This window comes from Heliangelus exortis, chromosome Z (assembly GCF_036169615.1).
Source record: "Heliangelus exortis chromosome Z, bHelExo1.hap1, whole genome shotgun sequence".
NCBI lineage: Eukaryota > Metazoa > Chordata > Aves > Apodiformes > Trochilidae > Heliangelus > Heliangelus exortis.
The window spans coordinates 67,118,289-67,137,669 of record NC_092454.1 but is presented as its reverse complement, the minus strand read 5'-3'; the positions used below and the strand labels follow the sequence as shown (position 1 = coordinate 67,137,669).

The following is a 19,381-nucleotide window of genomic DNA, read 5'->3' as shown; positions in this document are numbered from 1 at the left end:
AATGTTTTTGCCAGTTATCCATCTGACCTTTTTAATTTCACAGGAGAATGGGAGAGAAAAATGGTGATTTCATCTTTTCTTACCTTCCAACTGAACCAGCATTTGTGTTCTGCTCATGTGCTAGTTTTGCATAACTCAGAGGCAAATTTAGACCCACCACTGGGCCAACAGTACTGAGCCACAATATAATGTAATTTGTGTGTCTAGGGAAAAAACAAACAACAAAAAATCACCACAAACATATTATCCCAACCCCTTCTGAATTACAGACACACTTGGCAGTCTTAAAGTAACTTCAGATGGGGCTACTCCTTCGTTTCATCTGTATCAAATATATTTTAACTTTCAGCTCTTAGGTCACAATCCAGATTCTTATTCTGGAAAAGAACAACAGTTCTCGATGTTTTGACCATTCCCACTTCTTGGCTGATGAACTTTATCTGCATTGCATAGAGGTTTGCAAGGCACAGTAGGGTTTCTCACCTGTTGTGTTTCTGGGAAGCAGTCAGTATGGAAGTCATGAATTCATTAGTCCGACATGGGTGCAGAACAAAAAATGGTTGCCCAAGCAAAGGGTGTTCCTATGAGGGAATATCACTTGGGTTACTATGCAAGAAGAAGACCAAACTTACACCATTGGTATTTGGAAAACACAAAGCAGGGCTCACTTATGATGCAGCTTCTCTCAGTTCAGATCCTAACCTACTTTGCTAAACCCCTACTGATAGCCATTAACAAATTAAGATTTGAGGCCTCCTATCTTAAAATGGAAGTAAGGTCACCAAGCAGGCTATGCCAACGTTTTGTTTAAGATGTAATGGCTTCCAAAAATGACTCAAGCTACTGTATCAGCATTACCTGATTGCAAGTAGGCAAAGCTGTTGGGTAAAGAAGTATCTGATCAAATGTAATGTTCCACTCCATGGAAAACCTGTTTAAGAATCTAGACCCATTACTCCTGTATCTTCTCAAACTGGTGCTGGAAAGTAAACATGGTTTATTCTGGAGGCGGTGAGGGGGAGCATGCAGGAGGAGCCCTCAAGGTGGCCTGGAGTTCCACTCATATGATGCATATTCTCATTTTAGGCTATTTACAGAAAAATGTTCTAAAACAGTTGTTCTTTAAGAAGCACAGTCAGCACCATCCTGAGGAAAAAGACAAAATGATCTAGTGACAGTATAATCTGCAGACACACTCCCTACATGATCAGGCTCTGTTTCTTCCTCTCTGCCTTCACACTGCACACAGTGCTGCTGAAAACTCAACCCAATGCTCCAGAAGGGTTCTTCTCCAGACAGCACTTCAACAGTAGATGTGTTCTGACTTAATCAAGCTTGCACCCAATGCAAAGCCCTAACAGTGATCTCATCAGCACTTACATGGGTGATACCACAAGATCATCATATCTGAGTTTCTCAAGCACCACCCCCCAGGGAAGTGATTTTTCTTTAATTCCACTGAGGTCACCACTTCTGCATCAAAATAAACAAATCCTACCTCATCCCCATGCACAGCAAGGGGCATAACAGCACAGCAGGGATTGGCTAGAAAGGGATCCCAGAGAGGATGATATGATGCTTAGCCAGAGCCTCAGCAGAGGCAGACTGCAAGGATTAAAACAAGAGTGTTTTATCCTGGGTAAAGAACCTCTTTCCTCAGATGTGCTTCTTGTGCTGGCTCTGCTTCTCGATGGCAAAGAAGAATACTGCACCCATGCTCTGACACAGATTTCCCTTGTTGAAGTTGATACAGTTGTGGCCAAACTACCCTTGTTCTGTGATGGCATTTTATCTTAGCATGTAGGAAACTGCCTGCACTGAAGAGAAGGTTCTGACAGAGTGAGTCTTCCTCCTAGACAGTAAAACCTCCTTCTCCAACCCCTTGCCTAAAGAGAAATCCTGGCCTGTCACATTCAGCAAGCAGGACATGTTCTGTATTATTAAATATTAAAAAGGGTCTCTTACAGCTAAAGGACTTTTGATTCTTGTTCTGAGAATATATACTCACAAGGATCAAGCATTTTACGTCTAAGAGGACTTAAAAAAACTTCCAGAGGCTTAAGAACATAAAAATAATGCTCAGAAGGTTGTTTGTTTTTTTTTTTTTTTACATACCACTGCAGACAGATAACTACCACAAGAAGGCTACCATCTGCTGTTGGTAAAAGTGAATTGATGCTGTTTTCCATTGAAAAAGAAAGAAGTAATTTGAATTAAAGCTCTGTTCTAACTATGTAGCTCAACTTAGCTTAGGTCTCCAAATAATTCTTGAAAATACGTAAGATGTGCCAAAGATTGTGAGGTATTCATCAAAGATAAGAAAAGAAAGGATAGCTAACAATACTTAAAATAATAATAAGCAAAATAAAACCAAAATTAGATTGGGTAGCAATTTCATCCAATTCCCTTACAGAAAGAAAGAGCATAAAGAGGTAGCATACACTTCCAAAAACAACAGAGAAGATAATATGGGCTTTAAGTGATTTAACACTCCACCCAAGGAATAAGATAATTCCCAAAGCTGAATATTCAGCCTCAAGGCATTCACAACCATCCTGTAACCTGGTATTTGATTCTGTCGTGCACTTCATGATTCAGCAAACCACCAGGGAGTGACAAATGGAGGCCAGACCTGATTTTTAAAAATACCTTATTAACTTCATATTCTACATCTTTCCTCTTGTTACAAGATGACAGTGACACTGAAAAAATTCCCAAATTCTAAGAACTGGATGTCCATATGAAAAAGCAGAGTGCACTGCTACACAGGATCCAACCATCTTTGGCACTGATCTGTGATTTATGAGAATGTAATAGAGGTGCTCACACTCTGAATACCCTGAAATCTCTGCTCTCTACTTCTTCAATGTGTAGAAAGGATCTTTCTTGTCCTCTGGATCCAGAAAATGTAAATAGAGAGGCTTTTACTTCAGGATCCAGCCATCAGCTTCTGGGTTAATATCAAGGCTCTGAGAACACTTGGTCTTTGTAAGGGAAACCTTCTTCCTAGCTCGTCTCCTTGTTCTTCAAATTACCATGGATTGCTTCATGCACATCCTGAAATAACAGCTGTGCAGGGGTGGTGCAAATCTCACTATAATCCACAGAATTTTGAATGGCAACAACGAAATGACACAGGGATTTAGTTAAACTCATGCTGCTCCCTGGTCAGACTCTGAGAATGGCACTGAAGCTGTGTGTAGGCACATTCAGGAGGAGATGCTTTGGCTGCCATTATTGAAAACTGAGCATTGTCACATATTTGTTTACCTCTAATCCAGGAAACCGAAGTTCATTATTACACAGATCCTTCAGCATGATGTCATGAGAAACAGCTGCATTCAAAGTCAGAATTTTTAAATAAGCTTGCTCTATGTATCTTTTTTACCATAAACAAAAGGCATAGAACTGCAAATATGCCCTACTGTTTATTCAAAACCTGAAAAATAGGAGGTATGTCACACACTGATAGGAAAAACACAAAAGCACAAAGGATTAAAAGAAATCCTGAGCCAAGACCCATTAATCAGGAGCCTCTACGAAGGGAATAGGCTGAGGCAGGAAGAAGAGCTTCTGAGCACTAGGGAAAACACTTTGAGAGCACCACATCTGATTCAGTCAGATCCTGAATTCCAAATCCTTTACCTAATGGCATCCCTGTGAGGCTTTAATGTATACTCAAGAGTAAATCACTGACACAGCAACTTCCAGGAGGAAGTACCAGACAGCTGCCAGTAAAAAGACAAGAGTTATCAAAGCCCTAAATGATTTCAGAATTGGTAATGTGCTACAGCACCTTGTCACTGTCAGGTCAGCAGTTCAGATTTGTCCTGGGCTGGGGGTTGCTAGAACTGATTCCTGTACATACAACTGTCAGGTTCTGCACAGTCAAAGTAATTAATGCCCTTGCTGGAAGCCACTGCTGATAGGTCCAGAACTGAAGATGGTGGTTTATCTTGTCACCACAGTGGCCAGCTCTAAAGTCAAGGAAAGCAGGAAACTTGTACTTCAGAACATGCTCTGAGAGACAGCTGTGTGGCTGCAGTATGATGAATCCAAAGTCCTTTACAAACACTACCAAGAGTGTGAGAAGGAATGGAAGTTTGTGCCACATTAGCTTCACCATCATGTTTACTACCTGCTGCAGTCATCTGGTGGAATGATTATATTCTTCATGCAGTGGAATACATCCTGAGAGAAATGTGAGGGCAGCAATACTAACCTTCAGCTAGCCTGATCCACGAGCTGGTGTTGCAGTTCCATGAAAAATATAAAGTCCTACTCGGAATTCATGCAAAAAACCTTCACACTTCAAATAGTATAAATGAGTCCTCCCACTTTAAGTTTACAATTAAACTTTTTCCAATCTGTCACGTAGAGATGCATTTTAGAGAGTAAAGTGTGGCAGTTTCATGTAAATTCTCAAAATTAATCACTGGCACTGTACAGCAAGAACCCATTTGCAGGTTGTCCATTACTTCTGGTCAGTAATACACTGACATACAGTTTATTTGAAAACAAAAGCATTATTTTCTTATATCTATCTATGAACTTATAGCTATTTATGCAAGAGGCACATTCATAACACTGTTCAGCATCATATGCTGAGGTCCACCATACATCTGCATATCCCTCTCAGCCAGTGGATTTAACTTTCATAGGAAATAAAACCTTTACAGGCAGCTCCATTGAATCTGAGATCTAAAAATGTTGCTTCGTTTATTTTCAGCAGAAAGACCCCTTTATTAGATGACTTCCAGAGAGATTTGTAAGGGTGTTCTGTACCCATTTCTGTAGTTGTTACTTCCAACTCCTCTCAGACAAAACCATGCAAATGACAGATGGCTGAAAGATGTGAAATGTTTAACTGGGTAGATGGCACATGAATGTAATTCTGTGTAGGAATACTACACAAGATTGAATGTGACTGTGCACTGGCAGCACAACAGTTTACTATTTGTTATCTGTGCAACTATAAACATCCCTGAGTAGGTGCTGAGTGGCTTCATTTGTAAGGTTAAACTGATGAGCTTAAACCTCTTCACTGAGGTTTATGTCAGATAGTATGCCCGAACCCTCAGCAACAACAAAAAATGAATGCCACTCCCAGAGGGAGCCTCCCTCTGGAGGCTCCCAGAGGGCTGGGAAAAAAAACATTTCAGTTGAGCAACAGTTTTTTCTATGTGGTGTAAGAAGGCCTCTTCCTGTCAAGTCCATCAGGGATGTGAAGGCTTGACCAGCCAGCCTGCATCTGTCCCGTCATCATTTACTCATGGAGCTGGACTGTCCCTCACAGGATCATCAAGAGTAAAGATTTAGAAAACTAATTTGGTCCCCTCTCCTGTGCAGAGCCTGTAATAAGGCAAAGTGATAAGACATGAATCTGAACAGTATCAAAGGCTGGATAGTTTGTACAAACAACTAAGCATAAAACTTCTATCAGACTGGATTATGTCATTTTATCAAGTAGTGCATATAGGAAACACTATCCATGTCAAATTTAAATTAAAAATAAACATTACTTTAGGTAATGGGTAATTGCCTGTAGGTATCTGTACTGTGGTCTGCTCCTCTCTTCCCAAACCAGCAAGTATTTTGTTGTCAGTACATCTCTTGTAACAGCACCATTTATTTTCTCTGTCATAACTGGAGCTCTTCCAGTAGTAATGGCTTCTGTTTTCTCCAGTGCCACATTAAACTGCCTTCAAGCATCCATCAAAACATTTATGGTCTCTCTATTATGATAGTGCAAGGGATTTGTGCCTGACACTGCCTCGTCCTCAATCCAGTTTGCATGATGCTGCTTTGAAAAAATAAACTCATGGAGAGGTGTCATAACTTTGGTAGAGGATACTACCATCAAACACCACAGCCAGCACAGATCTTTTTCAGAAATTTTCCCAGCAGTGTTCACAACCCCAGTCATCAGGTCAGAAAAGGAAGGTGGGACTAATAAAACATGTCATCCATAATCTCTTGCATTTAGGGAAATGGAAATAGTGGTACAAGGAATAAAGAATTGCATGTTACTCCCTTTTCACCAGTTTTTGACCACATTTACTGAAAAATGTCTTTTTAAAGTAAAAATCCTTCACTCAAGATTATTATACTGTAAGTAATTTATTTACTTGAATTCACAGTAGAAAATTGAGGCCTGAGCACTGAAGCCAGATGGGTATACACACGTTTTGTTTACAAGGACCAATAACCACACTTGCAGTGGCACCAGGATAGCAATAGCTGTCACATGAAAAATGTTCCAAACTTCACTCTCCCCCATTCTCATCACAGAAGTTTTTCCTCTAATAATGGAGTTACTATAAAAGAGACTCTATTACTACAGAATCATTATGTTGCAGGTGCAGTACTAAGGAACTGTAATTATGCACTGAAGTTCTAGCATTGTGATGGAAGGTATAGATCATAATAATAAAGCTATTGTTACCATACTAATTGTATGCAGCTTCTCCGTCCTACTGACATAGGTCACTAATGCAGCCATTTCATAAAAATGTTTTAGTAACAGAATTGGTATTAGCTACAGAGAAATTGTAATTAAAAAATAAAAAAATTCAGAGCGGGCAAAACAGCTGTTGAAAAAAATGCACTTGCTGCAATAGCCAGAAAACTCATCAACTCCAAAAAAGCCATCTATCCTAGTGGGCATGGGATAGTTTATTACCTGTGACAGGTAACATATCTATAGTTGCCTTGATTTCAATTTACAAGCAGTAGCTAAGTCGTCCAACAGATATAAGTGAGGAAAGTTTCTGTGACTTTTCTGTAAATCCCAGAGAAGTACTCCCACTGCTAAGCCTGTTCAAGATGAAACAAGCTACTTCTGTCTGTAACAAGTGCTGAAGAATGACTATGAAAGTGCAACTACTGCTGTTCTCCTGCATTTTCTTAGACAATCAAAATAAATCTGCAATGGTACTGAGCAAGGGAAAACATGAAGGGACCCTGGTGAGACAAAGAAGTGCAAACTAAACCAAAAAAGTAAATTTCTGCCATTACTGTAACCTCGTTTTGGAAGGCTGCAGAGGGATTTTGATTTATGTTCAAGTTCTTCTTTGCAGACAAGCAGTTGAAATTGCCCTTATGATTTAATGTATCTGCTCCCTGTGTATTTCAAAAGACATACCAACTAACTTGTTACTAAAGTTTTTATTAATATTTTTACTACTAGTAACCCAAGACAGCCAGCTAAGCTGGATCCCATCCTTCTTTCATGAAATATGACGTCCAAGTAACTAACTAACTAAATACGACGAACAGGCAACTAATCAAACAGCTGAATTTTTCTGAGGAAAACAGAGTTCTTTGGCAGATCCTACAATGTGAACAGAAGTACCCTTAAGACAGCCAGAATTTCTGAAAGATGAACCCCACCCACTGCTCTGTACCTCCTGCTCCAAATCCATGACTGCTACAAAGGTGGAAACACAGGTTCTGAAGAAACAACCACTCCTCAAGTTGCTCTTTTTATTAAGGACAACCTAAAAACCTGCTAATGTCACGAAGGATGGCTGATCACAGCCTGAATGATGCTTCTTGACTACATCTTGCAATAAAACCAAATTTTCCTTCAGACAGAGCTCTGACCACCACGCTTCATGCACAGATCCCTTCCATATTGCTAACTCACTGCTACTCATGTTGACAGCTGTGGCTTCTGCTAAATGTGACAGCTGAGCATGTCTAGGGCTTGATGCCACAAAAACATCAGTCCTGCTTGTCTATCTTTAAAGCTATCAGAACTATCAAGGTGCATCCAAAAGAGGAACAACACCTCTATCCATGACTCTGAAGACAGCTTTACTTCACTGTGTAATGCACAGTGCAAGTTAGAAAGTCACAGTTTGCCAGAAGCAAGTGTTTCCAAAGGTGACAGATGGAAATGGGTTTAAATAGAAGTTCTGCTTTAGTTTACTTTACATCTTCAGGCCATTCTTATTTAAGGTGCAGTCAAAACATAATGTCCATATAGTGATTTCTATAACTAGGACAATGATAAAAACAGAGAAGACTGACATAACATCTTATGTTCACATGCATTTTTTGTGCAGAGATAACTTATTACTGTAATACTTGTAAAATAGAATACAAAATATAACGAGATGACCAGTATCTGTTTTGTCTTTCATCCTCAAAAACTCTTTATAAGCCTGATTCTTTACAGAATATTTACAGTTTTGAAGGGTTATTGATTCTTTTTTTACAATTAATAACTTCATTATTTTTGAACAGGTACTTAACAGCCAGTAAAATACCCTTGAAAGGCATACCTAAGAGATAATGCAGGACAAGAAAAACATTCATCAGGAAGAGCCAGGAGTGCTTATATTTAAATATATTTATATATAAAAATACATAGATATAATAAGGTTTGAATCTTTAAGAACAAGAGGAATCAAGGCACTAGATGACACTCAGACAGTACTATGCTTCTAAAGCTGAAACTTCTCACAAGCATGTAAGTTGCATTTAGGATTCTTTAAGAAAACTTTATAGTTAAAAATTGACAGGTTCATAATTATATTGTCAAGAAATGGCATCTCAGACATTTTCCTAAGAAAATAAACAGATGATTCTTCTTCTTTGCTTGCCAAAATATGATTAATTCAGTTGTCACCATTTTAGTTATGAAGCATATAGTCTTAATTAATTACTATTTAAAATCTGTTCTTAAGTTAAGAAATTCATCTAAGGTGCAAAACTGAAAGATCCAACAAGCTGTGGAAGTATGGAAAAGACGCTGGAAACATATTTCCTACTCTGATTAAAAAACACTAAGTGAAGAAAAAAAATATCCATGCTGGCATTTGACAAATGTGCCCCAAAAGGATTCACTCTATAATCCCAGGAATTCCTGGACAAAAGATATTGGGAAGAGAGATTCCATAAGACTTTCAAGTTTGAAATATTGTAGTCAGCAAATTGGGTGGCATATATTTTTACTTCCTCTTTACAGCTCATCAAGAAGGTAGTACAATGGATAGCAGTGAAAGTCAGAAGACAGGCAAGGTAATGAATGGAAAGCAAATTTCTTCTAGAGCAGAGCACCAGAACACCAGTTTAACTGTATCAAATATAAGGAGGTAATGATGTATAGGAGTGTGACCTAACATCATTTTGAGTTCAGTCCAAAGGAAGATTCTATGTGTTCCTCATCTCTCCCTATAGCAGCTGATGCTTTCCCCCTGCAGTCAAAACATCTTATATTACCTTTAAGTTGAAACAACATTTGTTGGACAAAGTATTCTGAATCACTACTGGAACTGAAAATCCAGCATTGTACATGGACACAGTAGGACTGTCAATACTCATGGTAATTGTCTTGACAGGCTCAATATAATGCTGCAAACTTTGTACTACCTAAAAGCCAGCTCTGCCAGAAGTTTGCCCAAGGTACTCACAGATCTCTACAAGAAATCTGGTAGTCAGAGATTTAACAGCCACCTGCTGAGAACAGCAAATGCTGGCATGACACAGGTGGGCAGCAGTAAATGCCAAAAGGACACTGCAGCTGCAAGGCTGAAGTGCCCTTTTCAAGACTGCAGCTAAATGCTTTGACGAAAGCAGTATTCAGTTTAGAACAGACTTTGATCACATCACTGTGGTCAACACAGGACTGAAATGCTGAGCTCTCTCTCCTCTGAGACCAGAGAAGAGCTACAGCTTATGGAAGTTTTAACACATCGTGTCTATAGGAGCCACAGTTCCCACTCTTCAGGGGGATTTTTGGTGGTCTCTTTCCTTGTACTTGATTCGGGTTGCTATGCAATCAGAAATAAAATACACAAAAAGAAGAGCCTAAAGGGGGCTCTGGTTGGCCTTCAGGTGTTCCTGGAGATTGTATACAGCTTCATTTACAAGCCTGAGTACATGGAGTAAATTATCTCCTTGGCTGAACTGGATGAGTTCACTTTCTTTTTTGAAAGTGCCTTAAAAAATAATCTTAGAAGTGTCTGACTGGAATGGACCAATGGTCCATCTAGCACAGCATCCTGTCTCCAGCAGCAGCAGTTAGATTAGAAAGGCTATTTTGGGAGGACAAGAGGCTGGCCTCTTTCTGTAGTTCACTCCCCTTGTATTTCTCCAGCATAACTGCTGTATGAAGGATGATGGAGGACACATTCCTGCCTGGTAATTTTGCATCCATTTATGGACAAGTGAATCCATGAATTTGTTTAAATGGTTTTGAACTGCTGATACCATCTGCTTTCACAACTTGAGAGCACAGGTGCTTAGGCATATATTGCTTTCTGTTAACATGGATACTAACTACCATTTAAATGACACTTGTAATGATTTTTTTATTAAAATAAAAATCTGCCAAAGAGCTTGACCAAAAGCCTTTGCTGCAGAAAACCAAAATGGAAATTGCTACAGAGTTTTCAACACCTTGTAAACATTCCAGTTGCCTTTCAAATGGAGTCGAATGTGTTATCTGTGATACCTACTTCTTTCATATTGTGCAATCAATTTGTTGTGTATTTTAAAATCTTTCACAAAATCGTTCACTAAGTGCAAATATTCAGTAACCACCTTCATTCCAGTAGTGAATTGTCAGAGGTCACTGCAGGGTAATAGCAGCCCAGGGAGAGAACATGCTATTACAACCTTTTCCACAAAAACTGTGCTTGGGAAGCTCTGTGGAAGCAAACCCACTGCTAGATAAATTATTTGTAAACACAGTCTGTAGCACTGGAACAGTTTTTTCTATAGAAGTAGAAATAATCAAGAGAATCAATACTATTACACTGTAATTGATTCGATTAATTAATCTGTGTGGAAAATACTATTGAAACTTCATTTCAGAATAACTGATCAATTAAGTAGAAACAGTACCAGGCCTTGAAAGTCTTTCCTGAACTGTGCCCCACGAACCAGCAAGCATCCTCCTACTGCTTTTTATCTCAGCATGTAACTATCCATTAAGCTTCCATATTTAACCTACATTATTTAGTGTTAGTCCACTGTTTGGTCTTTTCCTTCTATGAAATTAGTTGCACTATGTTTATGTCCATGAAGTCTTACTGGGAAAGTATGATTAAACTGTAGGGCAGCAACACATAAGTAATTAATGCTTAGTTTTAAAATAAAACCTATTTGGTAACTTGTGCAACACAACCGCTTGGTTTAAACCACAGAGGTTCAATACACCACAGAAAATTTTAGTTGCAGATAAATACCCACCCATTCTTAAGATTTTCCCCATAAAAGAGCTCTCCAATCTTTACTGGTAGGACTCCCTCTCCTCAATAAATTGTACTAATTATTTTCCAAAAATATTAGCAGGGGATCCATAACAACTGTTGATACGACTCAAAATGATTTAAGAGTGATCTTAGCAACCTTCTGTTAAGATACACTGTACACAGCATCCCCCACTTAGCAAAATCCCACAATATGGCAAGAAAGATTTGTATGTCTAAGAATAGCTACCTACACACATTTTTCAAGATGACTGAGCCATAATGATTTAAATCCTTCCTACCACAATTTCAGCAAGATGCGCCTCTACAACACTATATCAATGTGTTCTGTTCAGAGTTTTGAATCTTTCTCCTTTTTTAAATCACACCATTAACATCCCTGACATTTTAGAAATAATGCTTATTGATTTTTCTGTTAACACTGCTATAAATTAAGTGATGTAATGGACAGGATTATTGAAGTACTATGAACAATACATCTTCCAGATTCTTACCTGGATATTGAAGAACAACTGATTCCAGATTAATATACAAATAGTGCAGTTCTGTGCTGTTATTTGGGTAGTTTAGGACAGAACAGACATGTAAGAGAAATTATAGTACAACTACCTGCTAAGTATCAAATGAAAGAAGGGAAACCTCAGTCAGATGAAACTGAGAAAAGAATATTGAGAAAAAATGGACACAGACGAATTTCTTATCACTTACTATTCTGAAAGTTAACATCAACACTTTGTGGGACAGAGCTGCTACCTCATTCCTTTTTGTAGTAGAAGTGATATTAGTAAATGGAAATGGTCTCATTCATTGTAGATGAGGACACAAACATGGGCTGAACAGCCTGTAGCTGAAGACACATAAACAGCACAGAAGGAAACCAGCAGAATCACCTTTGCTCCTCACCTGACTAGCATTGGTATCCACAAATCCACACTTTTTTAAGAGTTACAGAAGGTGAGCCATTAAGCTAGGAATTGAAGCACTGTGGAACATTTTTAATAGGCCACCATACAAACGATAATGGTCCCCCATATTTAAGAATTCATATTCAAGGTTACAGAACAGAAGAAACACAACAAATAAGAAACAAACTTTGACAGGAAGTGCATTTGCAGACATTGTTATTTGTATAAAAAAAGATGCAGACAGGCTGGAAAGGGTCTAGAGAAGGGCCACGAGAATCAGAAGACTGCAAAACCTGCCATATGGGGAAAGCCTAAGAGAAGTGGGCTTGTTCAGCCTTAATAAGAAGAGGCTTAGTGTAGACCTTATTACCATGTACCAGTACATAAAGAGAGGCTACTAAGAAGATGGAAACTCCCTTTTTACATGAAATCACATGGAAAAGAAAAGTTATTTCTGGGGACACTCTGATTGGACTCCAGAGGGAAATTTTTAACCATGAGATCAATTAAATGTTGGAATACTCTCCCAAGGGAAGTGGCAGATTCCTGTACATTGGACAGTTTTAAGACTCAGCTTGACAGGGTGCTGGTCTATCTCATTTAAACTGTAGTTTTACCTAGAAAGGTTGGACTAGATATTCCTTGAGGTCCTCCCAAGCTGGCATTCTATGATTCTATGGTATCATACATGAAACATGTCCACTCCTCTGGCTGGAGGAAGTGTCCTGCACTCACAGCTCTGACTCACATTTCAGTGACAGAAATAACTGTATCTGAACATGTTTGATTAAAAAGGGTCAGGTTTGTTGTCTAATTTGTTTCCTTGGATATCTGATTATACATTTCACCACCACTAGGCACTGATTAAGACTTAGGACACCTACTTGATTGTGTTTATGACTTTGTTTTCTCAGGTGAAGGTCAAGCTTTACGACATCACCACACTCAAAATTTTTGGTGGTACTTGGTACTGACTGTCATCAGGTTCATCCATCAACTCTTAAATTTCTCTTTTTAGTTTTCTGCCACACAGGAAAACAAATAACTAAGACACAGACTTGCACAAGTGACAAGCATCAAAACTGGAACTGGCAAAGCAGGTCCTGCACAAACACACCAAAAAGAAAGAGAAGAAGGCAGACATACCTCCCCTTAACTCTACAAGCAAGTAGAGGACTCACCTGAAATACAAGAGGCCTAGATTAACATTTCTTTTCTGCTTGATTTAGAGTTAATGTCTTGACTCCCTAGGAGAGCAGGTCCATTATTGATCTACATGGTATTCAGAGGCTGGAATGCTTCACTTTCCTATTGAAGTTGTTCTACTTTGTATGCACTTTTAAAATATCCATCAGGGCAAAGGATGAAAAATACTAGTGTCTTTACCCATTTTTTTCCAATCTTACAAATATTCTACTTTTTTTAAACAAATTTCAGTATGTTCATGAGAAGTAACTGGGTCTTATGGTCTCTCACCAAAACATGACTGTTTATATCATCAATCCTGTAGCAATTCACATTCCCTTCAGGAGAAAATAATGATTCAACTGGATGTGGAGATTATGGCTGTTTCACATCTCTCATTCATGATGGGAGAGATTTCCAAACTGATAAAAGGTAAAAATTAGACTTTACTGATTAAATAAACTTCACGTATCCTTGGTTTTTCTTTTAATTTCTGGTTGTTAAATCCTGCACTAACACATAGTAAAATATGTTCACCTTTAAATTAAGGAAAATTTCTTCCCATTTGTTGTTTTAGAACCTTTTTCCTATTGTGTCTTTTTCTTTTCAAATTACTTAATCATTAAGCATTTGACTACAGCACTTTTGGACCACTGCCTACTTAACCATGCCTCATGTAACTTCATATCTGGAGTTTAATGTCATAGATCTTCTGTTCAGTTACACTAAGAGGGACCATTATGTTTCAGCTGTTTTACACAATGCCACTTTAATTTAACCTAAAACTGTACTGGACTCCTCTGCTGAATATCAGTGTACTTGTGAGAGAAATGTGTCTCTCTTACTGCCATCCATTATCACAATGACTTAGGTCATCATTCTTTTTCTAGAGTTTTCTTCCTATTTACTGTAACTTCCTTTTAGCTGGATACATTTGATAGAGTCTTTGGAGAATGTATGTTCTTTGGTTTTCTACTACTAATTGAAATATCTTCAAGACCCTTGGAGTTATTTTTACATTCATCTTATTTGCAACTTCTTTCAACCTGACATACCTGTGTTTTCTCCTGCTCTTTTCCAAATATCAAGATGACTTATTTGCTCTTAAGGCTGATTGCTAACTGGCTTAATAAATACTTTTAAAAAGCAATGCAGTCAGGAAACACACTAGGGCTGACAGCTGGAGGAGCCTAGGAGGTTACACAGCAGCACAGTGGTATGAGGAATGCAGGGCTGGGATTCCATCCTAAGTCAAGATGAATGGGAAAATCCAGCTGAAGGAAAAATGAGGAAAGCTGCTTGCCTGCAGTTTAGAAAAGGCTACAAAGACAAGGAAGGGAGCTTCTTGTACAGAATACATTTATAACATCTATTAATTCAAAAAAACTAAGAGATGTTACGTGTAGAGAAATGCAGGATAAGCTCAAAGTGTTCACCAAGTTACAAGTAAACTATTCAGGGGATGCACATGCAATGTCCACGATGCCATTTATGAGTCTGCAAAAAGAGGTGAAAATCACAGTTGGCAACAGCTCTGAAATGCAACTGTAATCCATAAATACTCCTTAATTTTCCTGTCACTGTAGAATTAGGCTACTTCCAGCTCACACAGATCTTACCGGGTGTGCTAAATTGATGTCATTATAATCCATCAGGAAATACCCACAGAGACCTGCAGCAACATTTAGAAGTTTTGTTAAACAGCTGTGTCTTGTAATTGATTTGTATTATTTAAAACAGCTAAAGCAAGTTATCATCGGATGTAGAAAAGGGATGACTGAAGACTCCAGGGAGATTTAAGTCAGAAGAAAGCCAATCACAGGAACTTCATTTGAGCATTTTAAGATTATTACTAGAGGAAGTGCAATTAAATCATCACCATTTATCAATTATCATCATAAAATACTATGCAACCTTATCATATTAATTCATTTATGAGACAATAACTAGCTGACTTCTGCTTTTTGCAACAAAAATAATCCAGTCAGTAAAATATTTGAAGAAGCTTTCTCTGAAAAGGAGTGTGACTTTCCACAATGATGAAATGTAACAAAAAAGGTTGTACCTAAATTTTGGGTTTGGCAATGTAATTGCCAAAAAGCTAAATTATCTGGAGTTCAGGAATTATCTCAGTTCCTGATTCTAGTCATTTTACCACACAGACTGTAGTTGCATCAAAACTGTACCCAGGCATGGCCTGCACATTTCATAAAAATATATGGAATGTAAGTCTCAAATGATTAGTGTAAGATCCTGGTTCTCAGAGGAAAAAAAAAAAAAAAAATGACCTTCTCTTCCTAGATGCCAACTATTGAATTAAAGTGAAAAAACAGTTCTAGTTAAAAGTTAAGTATCATAATGCAGGAATGGATGTAATCTCAATTTTTCTTCCCAGTGGTGGACTGCACGCAGAATTTAAAATCTTTATCCATTTTTGAGCAAAATTCTAAATGGTTTCTCCCTGCTGTTCTTGTGTACTGAGAGTTCAAGCCTGATTTGGTGAGTTTGCCTAGTGATTTGCATTATACAATCCATGTCCCTGCAGGCAAAGCCTAACCCACATAACAAAATGGGTCAGCAGAAAAGGAAGAGGAAACTCCATATTTCAATTCAGAACCCTGATTCATTTAAGGGGAAAAAAACCTAACTCTTGTGTTTATCTGAGCCTTGCTTACAGTATTATTGCTTACAGTACAGTTTTATTATCTTTTGTCATTTCTTTCAGAATGCAGTGATTTTTATCGTTGTTTTATGTTTGGACTGGTATTCACATCTCTCAGTTTACCAGGGGATGTGTTTGTTGCACCAGTGGTTGCTGGAACTGAAAATATGAATGTTGACACTGCTAACTGCACTTGTGCTTCCCCCTGCTCTGATTCAGCTCCATGGATGTACACTTCCACAAACCAGGCATTCCTGTGTCTCATCACTTGACAGAACGGCCATCAGCAAATGCACCCAGGCACTGCCTGGTGCCTTTCTCTTTTCATCTAAAATTAAAACTGTAGACCTCTTAAAGCTGCCCTCATGGAGGCTCTCTCTTGCAGCCATGTGGGAAAGTACATAATCCAACCTAGGAACACAGCTGAGGCCTCTGGACCAAGCTCAGTACTGATGTAGAGCATGCTAACCTCACTGGAGTCAGTGGAATTCAGTGGCTTTCAGCCACAGGTACATGGTCTTCAGGGAGAAGGCACACGTACAAATGGCATAGAAAAGAGCACAGTTATGCCAAATTGTGTAGGGGAATTGATGGATGATCTGAACTTCTCTGGCTCCTGCCACCTGCCAGCAGTTCCAGTATTGTGCTGTCAGCTTGAGGAGCAGTCTGTATTACCCTTGGATGAAGACTTCACCTTAGTTTGTAATCTCCTTTTTCTAATGGAATGTTATGTTCAGTAGTATTTTGATGCTGTAACTTTGCTAATTTCTTCAAAATGTTTTTCCCTACATCTGGGTTTCTGTTTGTCACTGGACTCACACTGGCTGACCTGCCTCTGAAAAGGTGTCACAGAGACAACATATTCAGCACTCCAATATTATACCACCCCAAAACCTGTTTCTGCAAGTTTATGTGTGTATGTTTCTCACACACATCTCTAGTTATTAGATGCAGGACAGTTTCACTTTCCTGTTCCTTAAGAAGCAAAAATAATCTCTGGGTGGGAGTGACCTGGTTTTCCTTTTGGCTTCCATCACTCTGATTTTACACATTCCAAACATACTGTTAACACTTTATTCTCAGTAAAATTGCATAAGGATTTATTACCTATACAGAGCTGTCATTTGCTGCAGTGCTTTTCAGACAAACAGAAAGACTGCTTTTTACAGAGGAGCTTGAATGTGGCTTCAGGCCACAGGATAACATGAGCACAGAGGAGGCACAGCATCTCCAGAGTGCACATGGCAGATTCTCCTGCAGAGTTTTGCAGGTGGGAATATAAACAGTACACAAGCCCAGAACAGTTCAGCAAGGAAATACCAGAGATGTCAGCCCCTAAAGATACCTAAGGTGACCTCAGGGTTACTGGTCCAGGAAGAATGCAAGAAGGTGAATGCAGTGAAGGTAAAGTTACTTGAATCCTCTGGCTCTCTATGCAGAAACAGTTACAAATCTGAAACTTTGGCCGAACATCACAAAACTTTACTGAAAAATCTGAACTGCAACACACTCTTGTGCAGAAAATCATCTATCTGCTACCATACTTGTAACAAAACCTCATTTTCTCATTGTCATTCTGCAGTAGAAAAGTCAGGTACCTAATACTTAATGTAAAAGCATGTATTACAAGAATCAGCAAACTCACAGCTGGAACTCAGTTACTCACAGCAAACATCAGAAAACCAATGCGTGTTCAGTTCTTTAGGCAGCTATTATAATATAAATAAAAGTCTATGGCTGCAAAAACATAAACACTGCTTGTGTTGACATGATTGAGTACCACCTACAAATAGGCATCCTGTAGTTAACTTGTATTAGTTGAATTAAGGAAACACCTGTAGAACCCAGCAGAGGTTACATCCCTGTTGTGCCTGCTGCTGTTGTTAAGAGAACTGTGTACCTAGAAACAGCTAAGACCAAACATTCAAGGAAGGAAAGGAGAGGAAGAAAGGACACATTAACATCTTTGTCTGATGATAAAAATTTCACACCTGGAGAGTTTCCTTTTTTTGTCCAAACTTGCAATGGAGACCTGGAGCTGAGGGAAGAAATCAGAGCAACAGACACATCTCTGAACATCTTCCTCAAACAAGTGTGACTGTTTTTAACAGAGCCATCATCACAAGTCTGGGAATAATTGCTGAAATGAACTGGTGACTGTAAAACCACTTTAAACAAAAGCAATCTGAATAGCTCTAAAAGAAGGCAGTGACACCAAAGGTTACTGATCTGCTGCTGCTTGTGAAACATGGCATTCATTGACTACTGATTCCTAAGGACATTTGTGAAAAATAACTTATTTCATTGAGAGACCAATTTTACCTCCTTCTCCTAAGGATTCTCTTTTATCTCCTTTTCATCTCCTTCTCCTAAACACTATTTAAAATTGGAGGTTACAACTTTTTTTTTGTTGATATTTGATTAGCAGACATTTTATGAAATGTTGCTCTAAAATACTTTACTTACATAAATAAGTCTACTTTTGTGTTTACTCAAATTCATGATTACTCACAAACTGCCTGACTTTCTCAGGATTGGCTTTGGAAAAGCATTTGCAAGGGGAAAAGTCTTCAATGGTGACACCTATGTATTCTTCAAAATCCAGGACTACGGTTGGTAACTGGCTCAGCACAGCTTCAGTTGGACTTCTATAAATTTTACTTGTGTCCAGGAGGGGACATTGAGGCCATTGAGGATTCAGACATACATTGCATTCATCAGTTTTGTAAAGGACTAGTGGTTTCTCACCTGCTGTGTAATAGTGTCCCAGGGCCCCTCCAGCAGACGAGCCTGGTAACATGCATGAACACTTTTCCATATTTCATCCAGAGTTAAAGGTCTTCCATCTGTGATCGGGGAGAAAAACACCAACAGTGAAAGCTCTTAACACAGCACAGTGAAAGTGTATCTGAAAATACTGGCTACCTGGAAGAAAATGGAAGAAGTAACAGCAAAATGAGACACTGAGCCACTCCCTGCCCCTATAACTCCAAGACAGCATTGCTCAAATCCTGACTGAAGCCATATGAAAGATTTAAGATATGAACTCAAGATATGAAACTATCTTAAATTCCCTGCTCAGCTGTCTTCTTTTTTACCTGAGAGTAACAACTTCTTGTTCTAGTTGTAAGGTGTGAAATCAAAGCAACTTTGATAAAACAACACTTGAATAACATAGATTTTAAATGACAAAATAATATTATCATTAAACTTGTCTCATATAATTACATGCAACTCATAGTAAAAGAGCGGAAAAAATCTAAGGAATATAATTCTGCAAACAAAAGTTTACTGAATTTTGGTAACTAACATGCCCATAATTTTTTTCTGGAGCTGCATTTATTTAGCTTTTCTGCATCAAGTTTTTAGTTGTGATGCTAGAATTATGCCAAGATACTACTGTAAAG

General features: G+C 38.5%; 1 protein-coding gene across 2 annotated transcripts in view; it reads right to left on the bottom strand.

Moving 5' to 3' along the window:
* Positions 1–19,381, bottom strand: part of ATG10 (autophagy related 10) — an 82,998-nt gene that overhangs the window by 3,559 nt on the left and 60,058 nt on the right. For both annotated transcript variants that reach the window (XM_071730384.1, XM_071730385.1), the window contains exons 5-7: positions 18,723–18,820; positions 484–581; positions 84–203 (exon numbers count right to left, since the gene is read on the bottom strand). In XM_071730384.1, the coding sequence (XP_071586485.1) occupies positions 84–203; positions 484–581; positions 18,723–18,820 (316 nt within the window). The remainder of the gene's footprint in view (positions 1–83; positions 204–483; positions 582–18,722; positions 18,821–19,381) is intronic.